Source organism: Anarhichas minor, unplaced genomic scaffold (assembly GCF_050575085.1).
Source record: "Anarhichas minor isolate MPS153535 unplaced genomic scaffold, ASM5057508v1 ptg000005l, whole genome shotgun sequence".
Lineage (NCBI taxonomy): Eukaryota > Metazoa > Chordata > Actinopteri > Perciformes > Anarhichadidae > Anarhichas > Anarhichas minor.
Window position 1 is genome coordinate 1,087,907 of NW_027466451.1, and position 20,934 is coordinate 1,108,840.

The 20,934-nt window shown below is 40.2% G+C and overlaps 1 protein-coding gene across 7 annotated transcripts; it reads left to right on the forward strand.

Moving 5' to 3' along the window:
* Positions 1 to 1,866: 1,866 nt before the first annotated feature.
* anln2 (anillin, actin binding protein 2) lies at positions 1,867 to 20,119 on the forward strand. Of its 7 annotated transcripts, XM_076075434.1 has the most exons (24): positions 1,869 to 2,056; positions 2,790 to 2,889; positions 3,056 to 3,250; positions 3,454 to 3,549; positions 5,289 to 5,473; positions 5,652 to 5,744; positions 7,905 to 7,992; positions 9,219 to 10,460; positions 10,927 to 11,240; positions 11,350 to 11,444; positions 11,981 to 12,110; positions 12,666 to 12,801; positions 14,215 to 14,391; positions 14,533 to 14,659; positions 14,930 to 14,978; positions 15,233 to 15,286; positions 15,370 to 15,402; positions 15,480 to 15,501; positions 15,666 to 15,775; positions 16,375 to 16,428; positions 17,130 to 17,255; positions 18,145 to 18,252; positions 18,328 to 18,461; positions 18,843 to 20,119. In XM_076075434.1, the coding sequence occupies exons 2-24, from the start codon at positions 2,796 to 2,798 to the stop codon at positions 19,006 to 19,008; spliced, it is 3,828 nt and encodes a 1,275-aa protein (XP_075931549.1). In that variant the 5' UTR covers positions 1,869 to 2,056; positions 2,790 to 2,795; the 3' UTR covers positions 19,009 to 20,119. The 7 variants fall into 7 exon arrangements, with proteins under 7 accessions (XP_075931556.1, XP_075931519.1, XP_075931524.1 ...); XM_076075404.1 differs by having other exon boundaries at positions 1,868 to 2,056; positions 18,145 to 18,461; XM_076075409.1 differs by having other exon boundaries at positions 1,868 to 2,056; positions 7,905 to 7,983; positions 18,145 to 18,461.
* Positions 20,120 to 20,934: the final 815 nt, after the last annotated feature.

Sequence of the window (20,934 nt, forward strand, 5' to 3'; positions counted from 1 at the left end):
CTATTTCAAGACTTTAGTTTCTCACCTTGTAGTTCTTAAATGCATGCTCATAAATTTGAAAAACACAAAACAACTAAAAAGAGAAACAAAACAACTCCAATAAAAGGGCAAAACAATCACAGGCAAAAAACCACTAGACAACAAGACAAAAAGAGACCAAAACAACGAGATAGAGATGCAAAACAGCTGAAATAAGACACAAAGAGTCTCACAACGACTATGAAAAGGGACAAAGCAACCACAAAGAGACAGAAAACAACAACAAAAAAAGGCTGAACAACTATAAAGTCTTTGAGTCTTGCTCCTTTGTGGGGACCTTTTGCATGTGATCAGGGGCCCAATATGTCATAATCCGCCCATGGGTTTTGAAAAGCAACAAGTGCTGTAGATTTGTTACAGTCTGAGAGGACTAACCATACTGTGTGGAGGGTCGGTACCAGACAGTAGCTGTCCAAGTCCGGATATTTTCTACCTACCATTAGTAGAATCAAGCCAAACAGAAAGTTTTGGTTTAAGTCTGCTGCATTGATAACGTGGCAGATAAGCACTGGGAATTCCAACTCCAGAAACAGTATCCTTACTACTCTGCATTATCCACAGTGCTCACTTTTTCATCAGAAGGATTTTCTATGTATTAAATCGGCTTGAAGCCACTTTAAACCAAAAATGTCTCATTTTCTCTATAATTCATATGTACACTATTTGGGCATTAAAAGTCAAAGTTCAACATTTTGGCTGTAAAAAAATAAATATTCAGAGGGTTGTGGGGTTATAAATACAAACACAAAATACCAACCACTAAATTATACTGGTTTCTGCCTCCTCCAGGGTGAACTACATCATGAGTCAGTTTCCACCTTTATGCAAATCTGTGCGGTGCAGACAGAAGTGATGGAGACAGCATGATGCTCACAAGATCTTATCAGCTGTTTTCAGACGTGTGCACAAACCCAGGTTTAGCAGTGCATCTGTGACCCATTTAGATCATCTCTGTGCATGCATTTGCAACCAAATAAATTTCCTCTTAATCATCATCTGTAACTGATTTGCATCTCTCTTTTAATGGGCTGTCATTGCAATGCACTGAGCTTTATATATAACATAATTACTCCCTATGAAAAGATACATTTGAGAAGCATGTGTTGATTGTGTTTCAGTTACTGTGAGCTACTGATGTGTCAGAACTTACTTAGGGAAAACTAATAGTCCCTGTGGTAGCATTTTACATTAATATAGAAATGACCTAAACCCATACTTCCTCCCTTGTCTAGACACGGTCATTAAAAATAGATATTGTTTTGTTTGATAAAAACATTATTTAACATGTCTCAAGTGGCTTGAGATTCCTGCCATGCTCGATCCATGTCTCAGTTGTGAGATAAATGGGTGACCCACAAGGTCAGTGTTTAGTGTCATTTGACCATTTGTTTGCAGCTTCCATCCATCAATTATCAAGGGAGATCTGTAGGCTTAATGTAGGATCTTAATGTTTAGCTAATTCTCACAATTAGTCATTTTCAGGAAAGGTTAAGTATAAATTTAGGTTTACAAAAATCCACCTCTTCAACAGCCTATTTACTGTGTTTATGATCTATGGTTTTGACACATAACAGAAATAGTGTAATAAATACCATTCATGTACAGATTTTATTCAACATATACCATCTTATTGTTAGTTATTACGTATGTTAAAGCTTTATGTCACACTCCACACCAGTAGATTCCACTACATCATCATATTGGTTGTGGAATCTTGTTTTGCGTGTTTAGTTTAGAGAGTACGGTAAAACGCCCTCCCTCTCACTCCGAGCTTTTCAGCAGGAAAAGGCGTGGATTCCGATTTCTTCGAGCCTTGAGCCTCTCTCCGCCTCCTCGAGTGTATTTACGGTACTCCAGTTGTATGCAGTAAGCGTCAGAAGCGTCAGAAGACCCGCTGAAATTCAAAGTTGAAGGAGGAGACTCACTGAAAGCATAAAACAACAAGAAGGTTGTTTCTTGTTTTCTGTCAGTTGACCTGTTTCTTGCAGACTGTAGTTTCATACAGACTTCTTTTCAGGTAAGTCAAAATCCAACCTGGTCAGCATATATTATGTATGAAACAGCGGCTAAAGTTAGCTTGTCATTCTAAGCTAGGCTAACGTTACGCTGGCAATTTTAGATATCTACATTAGCTTGAAATGAGCTTGCCTGAGTTGACTCATAGGACAATGTTGCTAATGCTAGCAAGCTAACGTTAGCTCCTTTAGCTAGTTTTCAAGTTACAGGTGTTCACTGTTTGAAGATAGAAACGTTGCAGGCTTACTAATTAAACTTAACGAACGCATGTTTTTTTTAGTGTTGGCAGTGTTAACGAGTTATGTAACATTATTTAACGTCAGCTGACTAGTTAACACAACTTGCTACGAATGTGTGTTTAATTTAGAAAATGAGCTGAGCTGAAAGTAAAACGCAGGGCGTTGGCACGTTTACTTTTATTTGTGATAATCCTGCGGCGTTTTTATCCCACATTAGTGTTTCCCCTGTCTGTGTAAAAACGTCTAAAAGCTAGCTTTAATAATGTTAGCCCTTTTTTCCTGGCAAAGACGACGTTCGTTTAAGCTTTTTATTTACCTAAGTTATGTTCTATTAACGTTAGCCCATCATAATTATTTGCATGACCTAGTAAGGTTAATAGTAAGAAGGTGTTTTGAGAGGGGAGTAAATGCTAAATAAACTACCATATCTTATTGCTGTTGTGCTTAAAGGTTTGACATCTGAAAATATACAGTCATTACCGTCACTGTTTGCAGCTCAGCATGGAAGGTGGCGAGGAAAACGGTGCCAACATCAACTTGAAAAGACAGAGAGAACCTTTGTCAGATTCTGAAGACAATGTCTTCTCCCCATCAGGTTTGATTCTGCCTGTATTAAAAATCATTGATAGGCTAATAGCAGAGAATGAAATTAGCACCTGCCAAATACAGGTTCATAGACATATCTTTATCATAATCACAGCAGTCTTTGCAGGTATATTTGTGACTTTTGTCCTTGTGAGTCTGTCTATCTGATGTCTCAGAGGTGGATGATGGCCAGAAAAGGCGGCGTCTGGAGGCAGCTGGTCAGGAGAACCGCAGTCCTAAAGCATCCTCCTCTGGACGCCTAGCTGAGCTAGACACAAAGCCGGACACGCCGATGGTTCCTTCAGTCCGGTCCAGAGTCCAGCAACTCACCCAGAGACGAGAGGGTAATCCAACCTTCACCGTTGAAGCAGGCATGCTAATAATTGACAGGCTTACAACAGTATAGCAGTGTATTTGGGTTTATTGTGTTTATGGTACTGCTCAAGATACCACGGTAGCCAAGATCAACAGTCAAGCTGGATTTCCTGCATTCAAAATGAGAACTACTGTCAAGGTGCTTAACAATCTGTGTGGATCCAGTGTGTTAGATAAATATTGTAGTTTGTTGTTTTAGGGGGAGCTCCTCTGGCCCAGCGGTGCCTCTCGGATCCTGGGGCTGACAGCCCATCAGTCATCTTCCATGAAAAGGGCTTCAGAGAGCATCTCCTTGGTGAGGATGTATATGATCACACACATTCAAAAACCTCTGAGGATGAAAATCTGACTTATAGAATACAGTGTTCCTTTTCTGTTTAGTTTTTTTAACAGACATTGAAATAACGATAGATGAAAGACAATATGATAAACTATCAAAGGCAAAGACTCAAATTATCCGGTTTCCGGGCTCGTTGTGGAGTTTTTTTTATATTCGATTTCCGGGCTCCTTTGACGGGTCGGCTGAGTGATCTCAGACCTGACAGTGGCTAAAGGGCCAAGTCTGGGAGTTCACAGTCCGTTAAAGGATTTACCACATTTAGCTGCAAAGTCCTTAGGCAAACGTTTGCCTTTCTGAACTTTTTATTAACGTGATTGTGACTAAGCTCAGGCATTAAGGCATTTTTGCATTCACATAAAAAAGCAACACTAGGTCTTAAGGCATGTATTGGTTAAAAAGTATGCCAATTGAATTCTAACCCTCCACTACACTCAGAAGATGCTGGTAAATGATCCGTCATCACATGTACAGATCATTTACCAGAATCCCAGGAAAATGACAACCCTCTGCGTGCACAGTGCAGCCCACACACACTACTGCACTGTAATGCAAAGGAAAGTTTTGTTAAATATTAACTTCTGTTACATATTCTACACATAAAGACATAGAAACAGTTGTAATGTTGCTGCTATGATGTCAATATACTTTGATGATATTTACGTTAAAACAGCAAGCAAAGTACATAGTTTATAACTTGACACCGTCTCCTAGATTTTGCTAGCTAGCTGTTATAATGGGGATGTAGCCTGATTGAGCATGCTAATGCTAATTGAGTAGTTTTAATTAATCTATTTCCAACCGTTTTTTATTGTAACTTATCTATTTTATAATTAGTTGTTCACTTTAATCCCTAAATTTGCACTGAGCCCAAATTGTCGCCTCACATTTTTAAAGTACCTTTCCCCATAAGTTAGCTTGTTGGCTAGCTTTTTAGTGTGTTGCTTTCAACATATTTGTATAATACAAACTATTTCAAACTAAGAATCTACATACCTTAATATGTATGTCGATTCTTTTTTTATTGTAATAAATATATTTTATTGATCTTTCTGCCAGAAATAATTTGTATTATACAAATTGTTTAACAAAACAGAACGGTAGTAATATTCCACAAGAGCATTGGCATTGTGCTACAGAAATTCACAAATGAACTCTACAGTGAGCCCATTAACTCATTTCTAAAGAGAATCAATGTGATGTTGAACAATGCCTGGCAGGTGTAGTTTCCGTGACCATTTTTTATTTTTATTAGATCCCCTGTTGAAATGTTCATGTTGTACAGTACTGTGGATGCTAAAGGTTAGTATTGGAGCCATGCTAGGAGTTGGATCTGCCAAACTTCCAGCAGATATATTTGAGCAACGGGGACACATCCAGTAAAGGACATTCAGTGTTGTCACGCAGCTTAGAGCTCAGTGGTGCTGGGAAACATATATGAAAAGTAGTTTTTTTTTTTTAAAATATATGTCAAGGGCAGCTCAATTAAAGTGGACTAGCTTTACTAACTCAAATCTACTTGCAGCACACACAATACTGCTGTGTTATATAGGTAGATCTATATATCAGATTGGAACATGGTAATGGCAGATACTCTATATTACATTTTCTTTAGAATATTTCTACCATTTGTTTTAGATAAAAAAATTTCTTCATTTCTATTTATGTTTGAATCTCTATAAATGTTTTCCTTCCAGGTCAGGGAGAATTTAATCAGCGAATGGAGCGTTTTAAAGTGCCGGTCTTCCAGGCTGGTCCCACTCCAACACCAAGCCCTGCCAGCGCCTCCCCGAGGACCTGCTCCAACTTTGTGTCTGCCATTCAGCAGAAACTCCACGTCACCCCAGCACCCAGCTCCAAGCAGGCTTCTCGCATTCGCCAGGTTGGTTTAGAGCCCTTCTTTTGCTAAAATGCATACTTTGATCAACACCATTCTAGCTCTCATGTTCTCATACTCTGATGAGCAAATATATTCTATAGCCTGATGATACAAATCATTTACACACACAGATTATTTGTAATAACAACTTGAGAATGTCTGTCATGGTTACACTGATCAGGAACGGGAAGAGGAGTTGAGCGGGTTGCCTTTCCAACCCATCAGTGAGAACGCCTGGCTGAAAAGGAGCAACTCCGATCCCTCGTTATCTCAGGTAGGTTTGTGATCTTGTACACCTGTCTCACACACGCACATATATATGTATGTATGTATGTATGTATGTATATATATATATATATATATATATATATATATATATATATATATATATATATATATATATATATATATATATATATATATATATATATATATATATATATATATATATATATATATATATATATATATATATATATATATATATATATATATATATATATATATATATATATATATATATATATATATATATATATATATATATATATATATATATATATATATATATATATATATATATATATATATATATATATATATCTGTCTGTCTGTCTGTCTGTCTGTCTGTCTGTCTGTCTGTCTGTCTGTCTGTCTGTCTGTCTGTCTGTCTGTCTGTCTGTCTGTCTGTCTGTCTGTCTGTCTGTCTGTCTGTCTGTCTGTCTGTCTGTCTGTCTGTCTGTCTGTCTGTCTGTCTGTCTGTCTGTCTGTCTGTCTGTCTGTCTGTCTGTCTGTCTGTCTGTCTGTCTGTCTGTCTGTCTGTCTGTCTGTCTGTCTGTCTGTCTGTCTGTCTGTCTGTCTGTCTGTCTGTCTGTCTGTCTGTCTGTCTGTCTGTCTGTCTGTCTGTCTGTCTGTCTGTCTGTCTGTCTGTCTGTCTGTCTGTCTGTCTGTCTGTCTGTCTGTCTGTCTGTCTGTCTGTCTGTCTGTCTGTCTGTCTGTCTGTCTGTCTGTCTGTCTGTCTGTCTGTCTGTCTGTCTGTCTGTCTGTCTGTCTGTCTGTCTGTCTGTCTGTCTGTCTGTCTGTCTGTCTGTCTGTCTGTCTGTCTGTCTGTCTGTCTGTCTGTCTGTCTGTCTGTCTGTCTGTCTGTCTGTCTGTCTGTCTGTCTGTCTGTCTGTCTGTCTGTCTGTCTGTCTGTCTGTCTGTCTGTCTGTCTGTCTGTCTGTCTGTCTGTCTGTCTGTCTGTCTGTCTGTCTGTCTGTCTGTCTGTCTAACTTAATTCTTGACTGTTTTCAGCATTTCTCTGATGATAGATGAGAAGTGTCTATAGTGTTTCAATACCAGACAGTTTAGTTCTTGAATTGCCATTAAGTGATACACAATGGTTATTGCATTTACAAATAGGTTGTCCCCTTTGTATGGCATGGCGTATATTCAGTACAATAACGGCAACATACTCTACAGACCAATGGCAACTCATGTTTTAAATAGGTTTTTGTGGATGTGATTTTTATATTTGCATGTTTAGTGAGCCAGTTTGTTTGAGTTTTTGTTTTACACACCGGTTAATGTAAACATTAGCAGGGATGGACCCCCTCTGGCCCCTCATCTCCCTCCGCCTGGGTTCCTAGATCCAGAGGGAGAGTCCGCTGGCCTCCTTTGAAGCTCTGGGATGTGAGTCCGTGACCAAATAACCCTTCTCTTTCTGGTCACTTTTGAGCTTTGACGAATGGCCAATACTTGGAGCCAACGGAATGGGTAATAGGGATTTGGGCAGTGATGAGAATTAAATTGAATAACCGAACAAGGCAAATATATCAGCAGCAACTTTTGCTTGAAGAATTACCCATTTACGTGGCTCCAGGTGTTTGTCTCTTTAGAGGAGGGGAGTTCACCTTTTTAATAGTGCGCCTATTTAAGTCTGGTGGTGTTTTTGGGAAATTGGCTGTTCACACAAAGGGTTATCGTTTCACCAACATGTCATGAACCGCAGCGGACCTTAACTCTCATTTGAGATGTCGTAATGGAACCACCATGACATGGTAAGCCACTGCTTCACAGAGATGAACGTCACAAATTCACGTTATGTTTCATATATTTTTCATAAACTTTATGTATTACATACAGTCACCTTGGAGGGGTATGTATTTTGACTATTCAGCATAACTCCACCTTGATGTTACTTGCTCTACTCCACTGGTTATAATGGCTGTTTGGTGTTTGTTGGCATTCAGAGTTCGATATTTTGTTTGAGTTTCAATACTTTGCTTCATGCCTTCCTGCCCCTTTCATTATACACTGTCAATATAATAACTGCAAGATGCAGTATTGTATTCCTTATCTTTTAGCTTGTACATATACTTTGATTATGTTACATTGATAAATGTCAAATAAATCTCTTATTTTTGTTTCCTGGTGCTGATATCGTTGCTTCCAGCACATGGATGGTGACGCTGAGATGATAGATGGCAGCTTCACTGAAGCTACTACATCATGTGAAGAGAAGCAATCTTCAGGTGGGACAGGTGAATTGGCAAAAGTGGCAAATTGACTGTCCCTTATACGGTCCTCATTGATGAAATAAACATATTTTGGTTTTATAGTGTTCAGAATTAGGTCGATACAAACAATGTCTTAAACTGATCTGCAAGACCATTATTGTGGCCCCATCAATACTTTTTTCCAGTCCTTTGTAGCCCATTGCACTTGAGTATGACAATTGTTAAAATAATTACTCAATACCCTGTTAAAATATTCCCAAACGGTGACACTCATGATCCTCATCATACACAGTCACTCAAATTGGAGCGCCACAATTTTATAAACCGCCTAGAACGATATAATATAAATTTAGTAGTATAACCCTTAAACAATTCTGATCTATGGCCACCTAATTTTAAGAATGAATGTGTAGTTACAATCTGATGTCACTTTGCAAGAAGAGTAATGATCCAAAACAGTTCCACAAATCAATAGTCCACCAATACCCCAAAAATGTTTTCGGGTCAGCATTCTGTCTGAACTGCCTGTGCTGAGATCTGCGGGCCAGCTCACAGCGTCTATCTGATCTATTTTTTCTGCAAGCCTAGTATTACTGCTGTTTGTCGTTGAAGTTCCGTATATTATTATTATTCCATATATTTGACAGTTTCGTCTAAACCAGGCAGAGGCAACCTAGCCCATGGTTGCTTAACCAACAGCTCACTAGCAATAAGTGTGCAAGAGTTTTTTGGAAATGTTGAAGTTCCCTCTATCCGCATAGCAAATGGTCTCTTTCACAGCCATTAGCTGTTGTGCAGCCTGTTATTTATGGTTGCTTCATGGATTTATTTTTCCCACCTGTATTTCGTGGCTAGTACTGTGGCCTCCTTCGCAGTATTTGTTAGGTTTATTGGTGAGATTGTTGGAATGTTGGTTGCTTAATGATTTCAACTCAGATCTGGATGTTTTCAGGATGGCAGCCTTCTTTTTTTAGTGCTTTTGTCATTTGAATGTGACACTTCGTATCAAAAAGGTTGCCGACCCCTGATCTAAACAGAGAGTGACGAGCAGACACACACACACACACAAATGAAGAGCAGAGAAGCAGAATCGTTTGCGCAGAGAAATACTTCCGTTGATCGGACCCAAAAATCCAGATCGGGCCTCCCATAAAAACAAATGGATATAAATCTTTGTACCTGCTATGATGTATATCAAGTATGAAGCTTATGTATCCTGGTGTTAAGATGTGAGACTACTTTTTCAACAGGTGAAAGGGCACCCAGTGACTCTGAAGCTCCCGTAGGGCTTGACAGCACCAATAAGGAGCAGCTGCACACGGGATGGAAGGAGCAAAATCCTCATCAAGGTGATGAAGTCCACGAGGAGGAAGGAATTGAAGACAAGCAGCAAGGGACCCAACAACCACAGACTGTCTTGAAGTTGTCTTTTAGCGAGGATCAGAGTTTTTCCAAAGCACCTTTCAGTGAGAACCAGAATGTGTCAGAGTTGCCTACAGTTGATGAGCAAAGCTCGCTAGAATCAGCTCATGCAGAGGAGTCCGACAAGACGGAAACAGTTGATGTTTCCATAGTAACTGAACAGGGCGGATCTGAAGTGTTTTCACCTGAAGAAAGAGATGGTTCTTCATACAGTGAAGAGGGGATTGAGCCTTCAACAGATGAGGAGTTACGTTTGTGGAGATATCCTCAAGACGAGGAAGAGTCTATCGTAGCTGGAGAACAGGAGGAATATGTGTGTGTGAAAGAGGAGGAAAGGGAGTTGGAGTCATCCAGAGTAGAAAAAGTGAAACACGGCTGTGTTGCAGATCACAGTGAACCCTCTGACATCCGGGAGGGTGAATGTTATTTGGGGGATGTCTCTGCTGAGATGGGCGGCTCCTCTGAAATGCAGGAAGATGAGAAACCTAGACCTGAGTTACAGAGATGTTTAGATGAATCTGTAAAACACCCATCTAGTTCAAGCAGAGACATAGAGAACATGGAGTCCTGTGGAGGACTTCATGAGGATACAGAAGATGTTGATATTTTTATAATAAAACCAAATCAGAAAGACACAGGAGGATGTAGTCAAAGGGATGATGTGTGTCAACAGTCAAATGAGATCCAGACAGTTTTCATAAAAGGAGACAACATGGATCTAGAGTCGGACAGAAGTGGCAGGGAGAAACTAATGGAGGCTTCTGGTCTGACAGAAACACAGACGCGGTACACAGAACTAGAAAGAAATATTAAACACATAGCAAAACGTCAGGATGAATCATCAGCCACTGGTGGAAAAGATAGAGCCCAGAGTTTGACAGAGTTCCAGGTGTCAGATCACCTTTTGGAGACCGAGCAAATGGAGCAAGATACAGTAGATGGGAGGCAAGGTGTTGTAGAAACTTTGTGTTCAAAGAAAGTCACCTTCATCCTGGAGCCTGAGCTCATCAATGACTCAACCCTGTCTGAGGCCAATACCTCCACGGAGTCCAGGACAGAGCCAGAGACAGGTGAGAACAGTAAGAAGATGCAGGTGTGAACTCCTGAGGACAACTTGGAAACTCCTTCGAAGCACATGGGTGAAATAGTTTGTTGGTAAGACAGAAATCCCTGACCACTGGAAGTACTGGGCGTTTCTAAATATAATCACGGGGTGACTAAATGTTTGAACATGCACAGATGTTATTTAGAGAAGTGTGTATCTTTACAAATCTAAAATGTTTCAGCTTGAGTGTGTTGGGAAATATTCATCTTCAAGTAGAGAGACCAATACAGGGACACAAGCTGGTTGGTGTTGCACAGGTGTACTCGAGGGAATAAATATGACCGGGCATAAAAGTGAAACAAGATGGATGGTGCCCATCTGTTGTGCGTTTTCTTCAATTTTAACACCTAGTTGTGTGGGACCTCAGCAACCATATACCCGTCCTCCTTTTTTGTTTTAGAAAGTGCCCTCACACATTTTTCTTCCCACAGATGCTGAGCTGAGCTCTCATGATGAGACCAACACGGCTGAAATAATCGACCAGATGTTCGAGGAGGTGCTGGAATATGCTGGAAGGATGGAGGAGGGTAGGGGGGGCGATGAAGACATCGAGGACCACGACAGTGGCATTGGTGTTTGCCCTGGAGACAAAGACAAGATAGACACAGAGTCAGAGAAGGAGAAGAGTGAAGAAGAGTGCGATGAGAGCAAGAGGCTTGAAAGCAACAGAGATGAGCTGACCTTTCCTCCCAGCGGCATCCTCTCTCCTCTCAGCAAGTCTGTAGAGGCTGTGGTCACCCCTCTGGTAAGATGAATTTAAAACGTGATCTGTCCATGCTTGGGTTCCATTAGGGGAGCTCTCTGATAAATTCAGAACCTGGAAAAATATTTAATGTTCCATATTTCACCAACAGCGACTGGCAGCAAGCCAGGAGTCCAATCCTTCCTCTCTGCTCTTGACTCCAGAAGAGACGACCACCCCTCATGCTGAATCTGCTCCTTTATACAGGTAATAACAGCATAGCCCTTTGTACTAACTCTGTTTGGAGTTCTCCGTCTTCAATCGTCGGTTGTCTTCTCAATATGTTATATACCGCAGAATCTTTTAACCATTCATATCCTCACACTGGTGACTTGGCCATAAAGCACAAGAGCTGAAATAACAATGCTAAATTATTTAAAATAAAAATACAATGATAATCACTGTAGAACATTGAGGTGCTTTAAAAGATGGAAATCAAATGTTTGACCAGCCGGCCCATAGGCCTCACTAAAGCTATGATATTACATCATTATATTGGACTAGATAGGATAACTAGGAATTTGGTTGCCATAATGTTTAAATATCTTTCTGTAACGTAAAGGTGGCATTGTATTTCAATTGTCATATATTGTCATTATTTTCACTTATCTTTAATTACTGTTTCTTAAGCTTTTCTTTTGAAGGAGCAGTAATGATAATCCATATTGTTGCATTTGCCTGGGTAGTTGATTGGTACTGTCATGTGTCTGTGATTTGATTTTGGTTTGTTCTGTGATTCTCAGTATTGATGCATACCGCACACAAAGACAGAGTAAGCTGCCCACCATTCAGAGTGTCACTCCTGGGGCTCAGAGACGAGCTCCAGAGAAGTTCCAACCTCAACCATCCGTCAACACCAAGGAGAAAATCACGGTGTGAAGCGCTGTCTTCAGCATTATAAACCCATTAACTGTTGTTGTTAATCAACCCATTTCACACGTCACTGAGTATTTAATTTATTAGTTTATTTGTCAGGGAAAATGCAAAAATATAAAGGTTATAATAACATGAGATGTGTTGTCTATATGATTTCTAGTCGAGGTTTATTTGCAAACCTTGTCACTTGTTAGGCTTTTCTGCTTAAAGGGCCAGTGTGTAGGATTTTGCAAAAATGGAATATAGTAATCCAGTAGTAGTATAACTATCTTAAGTTTATAATCACTTGAAACTAACAATTGCTCTGTTTGCGTTAGCTTAGAATGAGCCCTTCATATCTACATGGGGAGTGGGTTCCTCCTCACGCAGTCTGCCATGTTTCTACTGCATATCTATGTGTATCTGTATTCAGGATGAGATCAAAGTATGTACATGCCTTATGTATTGTAAAATACTATTAATTCAGTCAATTGCTGACATGTTTTTTTTGATTGACTTCAATCCAGTACAGTGAATAACCCACAGTCTTTCTGTTGCCCTGTGTTTGTCCAGGCCCTTAGTGAAGAAGCAGGGAAGCTGCAGACTGTCATCAACCAGACCCTGCAGGCTCTGAGCTGCTGTACTGATGAGGAGCATGGACGGGGCTCGCTGGAGGAGGCTGAAGCTGAAAAACTACTCTTGGTCTCCTGTAAGATATTTGGGGGACATCTGGGGGACAAATCCTTGAGAGAGACGTCCTCATGTCTCATTCACATAAAACACATAACATTATAGTAATTGAAGTAAACAACTACCATGGCTATTGTTGGTAACAACCACCAATCCGCTGATGGATTCTGACTTTGACACGTTTTCGATACTCATTTGTCTTATTCCACATATTTGTCAGTTGTGTCTAAGTATCAAACATTTCATGGGGGCCGATTGAAATGGTTGGACGGGTTTATTACAGGTCTTCGGTAGACACAAATATCAGATTTCTTTTTTTTATTTATTGATTGCTGTTGGGACATAAAGACAATTTCAATAAATGGAACAAAAAGGCTTCTAAAATAAATTGCCCACCCTAGTTTTAATATGAATTTCATCTCTACTACTACTTTCCAAAGCTTGAATAATTGTATTCAAAGCCTAAAAAGAGTTTTTCTTAATTTTTATTAAATTAGCCAGGGGCAATATATTTTCGTGTCATCCGTCTGCCATATATACAGTGAAGGAAATAAGTATTTGATCCCTTACCGATTTTGTAAGTTTGCCCACTTACAAATAAATGAACGGTCTATAATTGTAATGGTGTGTTTATTATAACAGTGAGAGACAAAATATCAAAAAGAAATCCAGAAGTTTGGATGGTCTTGTAGCCCATTCCAGCCTTTTGGCCCATTCAGCCTTGTGCAGGTCTGACATCCTTCGACAGCTCTTTGGTCTTGGACAGCCTCGAAACCTTCAGGATTTGGAGAGGATCTGCAAAGAGGAAATCCCTCCTGAGATGTCTCCAAACCTGGTGACCAACTACAAGAAACATCTGACCTCTGTGATGCCAACAACGGTTTCTCCACCAAGCACTGAGTCATGTTTTGCTAGGGGATCAAATACTTATTTCACATAATCAAATGCAAATCAATTTATAACTTTTATATGATGTGATTTTCTGTGTTTTTTTTTTTGGATATTCTGTCTCTCACTGTTATAATCAACCTACCATTACAATTATAAACCATTCATCTCTTTGTAAGTGGGCAAACTTACAAAATCGGCAAGGGATCAAATACTTATTTCTTTCACTGTATATCTCAGGAACACCGGGAGGGAATTTCTTCAAATTTGACACATTCGTCCACTTGGACTCAAGGGTGAACTAATAACATTTTGGTGGTCAAAGGTCACTGATCTCACAAAACATGTTTTTTTTGGCCATAACTCAAGATTCATATCCTTATTATGACAATTTCACACAAATGTCTAATAGTATAAAATGATAAAGTGAGGACATTTTGGACAGACATGGATGTATACTGCAACTTGACTGGTTGACGGAGGCATTCTAGTTTTAGTATCGTTCTGTTACTTATAATTCTTGTTATTTCCGTGTCTCTCTCAGGTGAGAAACGCTCGGCCCTGCTGGCAGAGGTTGCCAGAGTGAGAGAGGAGAGGAACTCGGAGTCAGGAGAGGACAGCGAGTATGTTTCCCAGCAGGCCTGCAGAGGGACCGTCGGCATCACAAAGATCCAGCTGCCTCTCAAGGTGGAATTTGTCTGCTCCTCCCACAAACGCACAGGTAGCACACTGCCTCATATTTAACATTATTTTGATGCATTTGTAAAATAGAAAATAACTATTTCAAAATGCAGAGCTTATTTAATAATATAGTGGTTGACATCTACATTGAAATTATTGAATTTTTTATGTAACAATGTAGGTCGGCCAAGTCACTACTTTTTCGTGCTGATCCGCTACGGGCCCTGCAACATCGTCGCCACCCCGCTGGCCACGGCTGCTGATGCTCAGAATGGAGACACCATCTCCTTCCCGACTTCTGTCACTCTGTAAGCTGCTTTGTGGTTACTTCATTTGACACATCTCATACACTGCTCCTGGCACCAATTTTCTGCATTTAAGTCAAGTCAATTTGCATCTTACTTACTGTCTTTTTCTGATTTGACACATGGTCACATTCAGACAACTTAAGCCAAATTTGCGAACTTTTTTGGACAATCTCATGTTGAGGTTCTAAAATATGATTTTGCTCACTTATATATATTATATGAATTTATAGATGATTGCATATAATATAGTTTGTCTTCTTGGTATTTCAGGAAAGATATCCGCTCATCCTTTGAGATTGATGTGGAGGTCTACAGCCTGGTGAGACAAAACATATGACATTTTGATGGGCAGCCCTGTTGCATATTCATAAAATATTAGCTGAAATAATACAATAGCGGTTCGAGAAGTGTGTTCCCCTTTGTAGATTCACATTTACAAGTTTCCTATTTTATTTATAAAACTGTTCCATAACACTGACGTGGGACTATGCCAGTCATAACAGCATTAAATAGCTTAATATAATATAATATAATATAATTGTTTTTTAATGTGCCGGTCTTTGTGCCTCCTAGTCCCACACATCAGGTAGTAACTGCAGCGTGGACCGGACCACCACCAAGTCACGGGTGAGTCAGTGAGCCCAACAATGAGCCAGGTGTGCAATTATCAATGACAATCTAAGTCCATTATGTTGTCCTCACACATTCAGGTCACACCAAGAAAGCTTCTGAACACTATCACAGTGAGTATGCCTAGATATTATAGTATGTCTTGCTGTTTTTCACATTTCACCCAAACCTTTTCTTTTGTTTTCAACAGAGATCCAGTAACAGTCTGACCTGTAAGTTGAGTTTATTTTGGACAGTATTTATTATAGTACATTCGGTATACGAAAAATATAATGTGAATTTTATATGGGGCCAACTCTACTGCAAGTCAAGCATATTACTGACTGACTATTTCAGTTTGATATGAGTCTTCATTCTGAGCTTCTCTGTCCTTCAGCTGCTGCTCTTCCTGCTCTCAACACTCGTCGCTCCAGCAACTTTTTTCTGGTGGGCTCCCACAAGATCACCTTGTCCTCGCTGGGACACAGCAAGTTCCCTCTGGATAAGGTACATACTGCCAACATGTGTTTGAGAAGGGATGCACTCTCTGTTTTTATTAAAGGTTAATACACATCCGCCTTACTCTGCCCCAGGAGACAGTGTCTGCTGCTGAAATGTGTCCCTCGGAGTGTTGCTCAGTCAGATCATTTTGATGGTTAAAAATTAACGAACCAATAGATTGATACCGATAGATTCTGCTCGAGACTTTTCAGTTCTATGAAACAAGCCCTAGCTACATCAACTTGGATATCTTTGTCAGTTTGGAAAGTAAACAATAACATTTCATGTAGTTTGATGGATTGTTTTGTAAGTGCAGACAGTAAATATTTTCTTCTGGTAATTGTTAATTGAATTGAAGCATTCAGAGGGTAAAAGCATGGCCCATTTCACACACCCACAGTCACCAGGTTTAGCACCTCTCTGCGTTTCATTTCTGACCTCCAGCACTGACCAACCAGAGAAGAAGCACAGTGCTACAGGCACCACTATTCACCCATTGGGTGCTTTTATTATTCTGTTAGAAGTTTCCACACATGGTTGAGCTCACTGGTGATGTAATATGTCTGCCTCCCTCCCCCCTTCTCTGTCTTTCTTCCTCCCCTCAGATGAAACTTGAGGGCAAAATCAGGAGGCTGCTGGGAGATGAATTTCAGGAAAAGGTTTTCACAACGCTGCCAGCCCTTCACCCTTCACCGTTTCCCTTTGCAAAAACTAACCTCGTCTCTTACCGTACAAATTAACCGCCGCCTCAGTCTTGATAGTATTTGTTTGTGCATGAACTTCCATTTGATTAGGTCAAGCTCTTTCCCATTTGATCTGAAAAGTCAAAGGCAATATCTATTCTATTGACTCCAAAAGTCAGTACATGTGAAAAAACCTAGTGTGTCAGTGCTTCAAGGGATATCTACTTCCTGGTGCACAAACCCTTGATGTGTATTCATTGTGAAATGTATTTGTAGACATGTTCTCTGTACACGTTTCTCTGCTAAAAGCTTGCATCATTTCATCTTGATATCCAGGAGGAAACAAGCAGCATAGAAACTACACTTCTAATCAATCATCATTAGTCACTGTCATTTCACCAGTTTTTTTTTTTTGTGTAGCAGTGTGTGTGTGTGTGTTCACCGTCTAAATGTACGATAAGAAGGATTTCAGTCCGAAACGCAGTAGTCGCCATGGTGATGCCTACTTATAGTGACGCTCAATGTGTCTAACAGTTATAAATGAAATATCTTGAAAGTCAGTTTAATTTCAGGTTGCTTTTCTTAACAAAAATAAATGAGGAGCATGTTGGAATGAAATTCTTCAAGACATAGTTTTCTGTTTCTTGCTTCTCTTCATGTCTTCCACATCGTACCAGTTTAACAGCGTGTCTCCCCATCTCTTCCCTGGACCGCAGGTGCCTTTCCTCTCACCTCTAGAGGGCAACATCTACCTGCAACTGGACAGCGAAAGTCACTCTAATGTCCATCACCACGGTTTCCTGGTTAGTAATGTGATGTTGCTTATTTTCCACAACTGTCTGACCACATTACAATGACATCTTTACGTCACATTACATTTGTTGAGCAAACGCTTTTATTCAAAGCTACTTAAAATATGTGCATTCAAATATGTGGGTACAACCCCAAGAAGAAGAGTCAAATACGCATGTCTACCTAAAGTGTTCCATTTAAAGACAATAGATAATATTCTATGGGCCATGTGCAGTCTGAAAAGAGTTTTCAGTCTGCGATGGAAGATGTGTGGAGTTTCTGATGTAGATGTGGAGTTTCTTCCACCATTGGGGAGCCACGACGGCAAACATTTTGTAGAGCGGTAGTTGGGTAATGGTTAAGGCGTTTGACATTAGCAGAACGTAGTGGAGGGGCTGGGATGTATGGTTTGACCACGTTCTGGAAGTAGGATGAGCCTGGGGCATTCGCAGCACGATAGGCAATAATCAGTGTTGAGTCTGAGCCAGTGCAGGCTGTGGAAGAGCGGGGTGATGTGGGAGAACTAGGGGGTTGGTTGAAGACCAGCCAGACTGCTGCGTTCTGGATGATGTGCAGAGGCCAGGAGCGAGTGGAGATTGCATCTGCAGGAGCTGGTTGTTGAAGAGGTGTTGGCAGCAAAAGACAGCTGGTCATTTAGTGTCACACACTTGAAGTCCGAGTCGAGGACACCTCAGTGATGATGGAGAGGTCACTGACTGGACGGGAGTCAAGGTTTAGCTTCAGGTTAGGGTTGAGAGATGTCAAACCACAATGTGACTCTGCTCGTCTCGTCTGGCTAACAAGCAATTTTTAGTTTAGTGTCATACTGTTTTCCTTAAATGTTGGAAAACTGTTTGAAACTGCATTAAACACTCTTTTTTTTTTTGGATCTGTTCCCAGACGATGTTTGAGTTGATCAGTGGATACGGGGTGTGGCATCGCCGATATTTTGTTCTGGTGGGATGCAACATGTACTACTGGAATCACCCCAACGACAAAGAAACAAAGGTACAGACAGACATGCAGACGAAGTCGGCAAGTCACTTTTCAATTAATTCTTGTTTTCTGTTTTTCATGCCCCAGGATGCAGAGGGCAGCATTTCTCTGTCCAGCTCCCACAGTCAGTGCGTCAGGCCTGTGAAGAGAGACTCGTGTGCTCGACCTTTCACCTTCGAGCTGGTCAGCAACGTCCCACAGCAGCAAGACGCCAGCGCCAAGTAAGACCGAGTAAAAACCAAACAATATGGATTGTAATCAACGTTACAATCGTGTATATATATATATATATATATGATATATATCTATAGATAGATAGATAGATGTCAGTCAGTCAGAGGGTGTTTTACTTTTGTTGGTTGATGGTGAAACGCCTTTTGTGACATCGGTGACTGGGTTGTTTCTAGAAATGTCTTTTGACAGTATGATGACTGTTAGACTTCATTTGGTGGAAGAAGACGGTTGTCCATGATTTTACAGTGAGTTTACCAAAATAGGACAATGTCTTTTACCCTGCTATACAGGCTCACTAGCATCTATAACGGGCAGCTCTGGCTTCTCTGACGGTTCTCACAATGCTGATGGTTGTTGTTCTTGTTCAGGTGTTGGTTTTCTGCCGACACCAAACAGGAGAGACTGGACTGGATGGAGAAACTCAATCAAGTGCTGTTGGACTTTAACACGTGGAACCAAACATCAGCAGCACAAACAGAGAGTCAGCAGTCGAACCCGTCCAGCATTGGGAACCTGAGGGAGAGCATACTGTAACTACATCACTAAGCCAGCAAACCCACTCGCATGTGCTTTCTTATAGTTTCAGCTGCCTGGTGTTCATGAAAAACACAGTGGAAGCAGCTTTTATGTGGCAGGTAGGGTAGACGAGCGGCCATCAGGGTTTAGATTCTTTATCTCAGAGGTGAGCTTCTTCTTTAACGGCTCTGTTTCACAGTTAAAATATAAATTTTTCTTTTTTGGGAGGTATCTATTTGATTTTCAAACTATTGTTTATTTCTTTTTTTAATCTGAATCCAATCTGTATCGTTGTTTTTTTTAACTATTATTTGCAGAGTTAGTTTTATTTTGACTTTTCGCCTTTGTTGGCAATTTATTTGGGTCACTTTCAGAAGCTAAAATGAAACTTCTTGTAGCTTCTATATTTTTGAGATAATTTACACATGTATTTAGAATCGTATTGTGTTTTTGTATCATTTAAACCGAAAGGATTAAAACATTTATATAGATACACTAATACATATTGAAGGAGAAGGATATCTGTAACTCTACTAAACTAATGTAGGATGAGAATATATTTGAAATGGTAGGAAACACTACGAGTTATTAGAATATAGAAGGAATGCTAGATCGTTGGAGCCTTTCGTAGTCATCCAGACATACGGTATCTGCTTCTGTTGGGTGAAATAATAAGGTTTGGATCATGGGCCCAGTCGATCCAGTCTAGGTGGAAGCAGGCTGATATTTGGCTGATGTTTCTAAATAATGCGATTGAACTACACTTGGTGTCTTTTTTTTTTTTTTTGTTTTTTTACTAAAGAAGTAACCAGTTAAAATGCCAGTACAACGCATCACTTGGGGGTTCTACCTCCTAGTGCCTCGCGGTGTTCCCTCACATTCCCAGGTACATGATTTGTATTACTGCACATGCATAAGCCCATATAATTACATATTTAAACCCATATTATGTGTGTAATACAGCAGATGAGATAAAAGAATGAATGTAGTCTGTTCTGCCTGATGTCTCTGTTCTTTCACATGTATTTCCACCTGTCAGTCTGTCACTTTGTCATAAATGTTTATGTGAACTCTCATTCTATGCACTTGGAGCTATCTATACAATAAATGGATTGAAATGGCTACAAAATATGTTTATGAACTTGACCAATCCAGGCAGGAGTTTTTCATACATAAGCTGGTACAAAAAGCTAATAATTCTAATTTATGACTTTAATATTTCCATTTTCTTCCCAATAGAAAACATGCTGAAAACAGTGTTATTTCAAACCAATGTCCCAGACAAATCTATTTATTAGGTTTAAATACTCCCCCATGTCATTACATTATACCACAGAGACCTTTACGTGCACATATGCAGGAATGTAAAGGTGAACCACAGATGTGCTATACGTACGGAGAGTCTGGCAGGAAGGCAGCTCATGTCAGGAATGTCATACAGGAAGTGGTCTAGAATTAGACTTCCTGTTGGTCCCATTGCTCCTCTGGGTGAAGGCCCTGCTGGGTGTTACGGAGCTCAAGGTGATTACGACGACGGATCGGTGCAGCACATACAGTTGTGTTGAATCGGCCAACACCGGTTGTTAGAGCGTTAGTGTAGCCTGGGCGGTGGTTCTATACAATAAATCTCTGGGTTTGTCAGCAATTTCTTTCATTGCAGATTTAAGTTCAGTACATAAAGTTAGTGCAAATGATTGAGATCTATCCATATAAAACCTTTTTAAAACTCAGATTTTACTCAATCTGACCAGCTTCTTCACTTGATTTTTGTTACGTCTTCGTATGCACATTTGTCTCTTATGGTGGCACTAGAGCAAAGGTCAGCAGGTCACCAACATCTGGGGATCAAGAACGTCTGCGGTAAATTTCACATCAATGGGACCAGCTGTCAAGTGTTGACTGGCGACGAAAGCTCTGGATGTTAGACTTCATCTTTAACTCTTG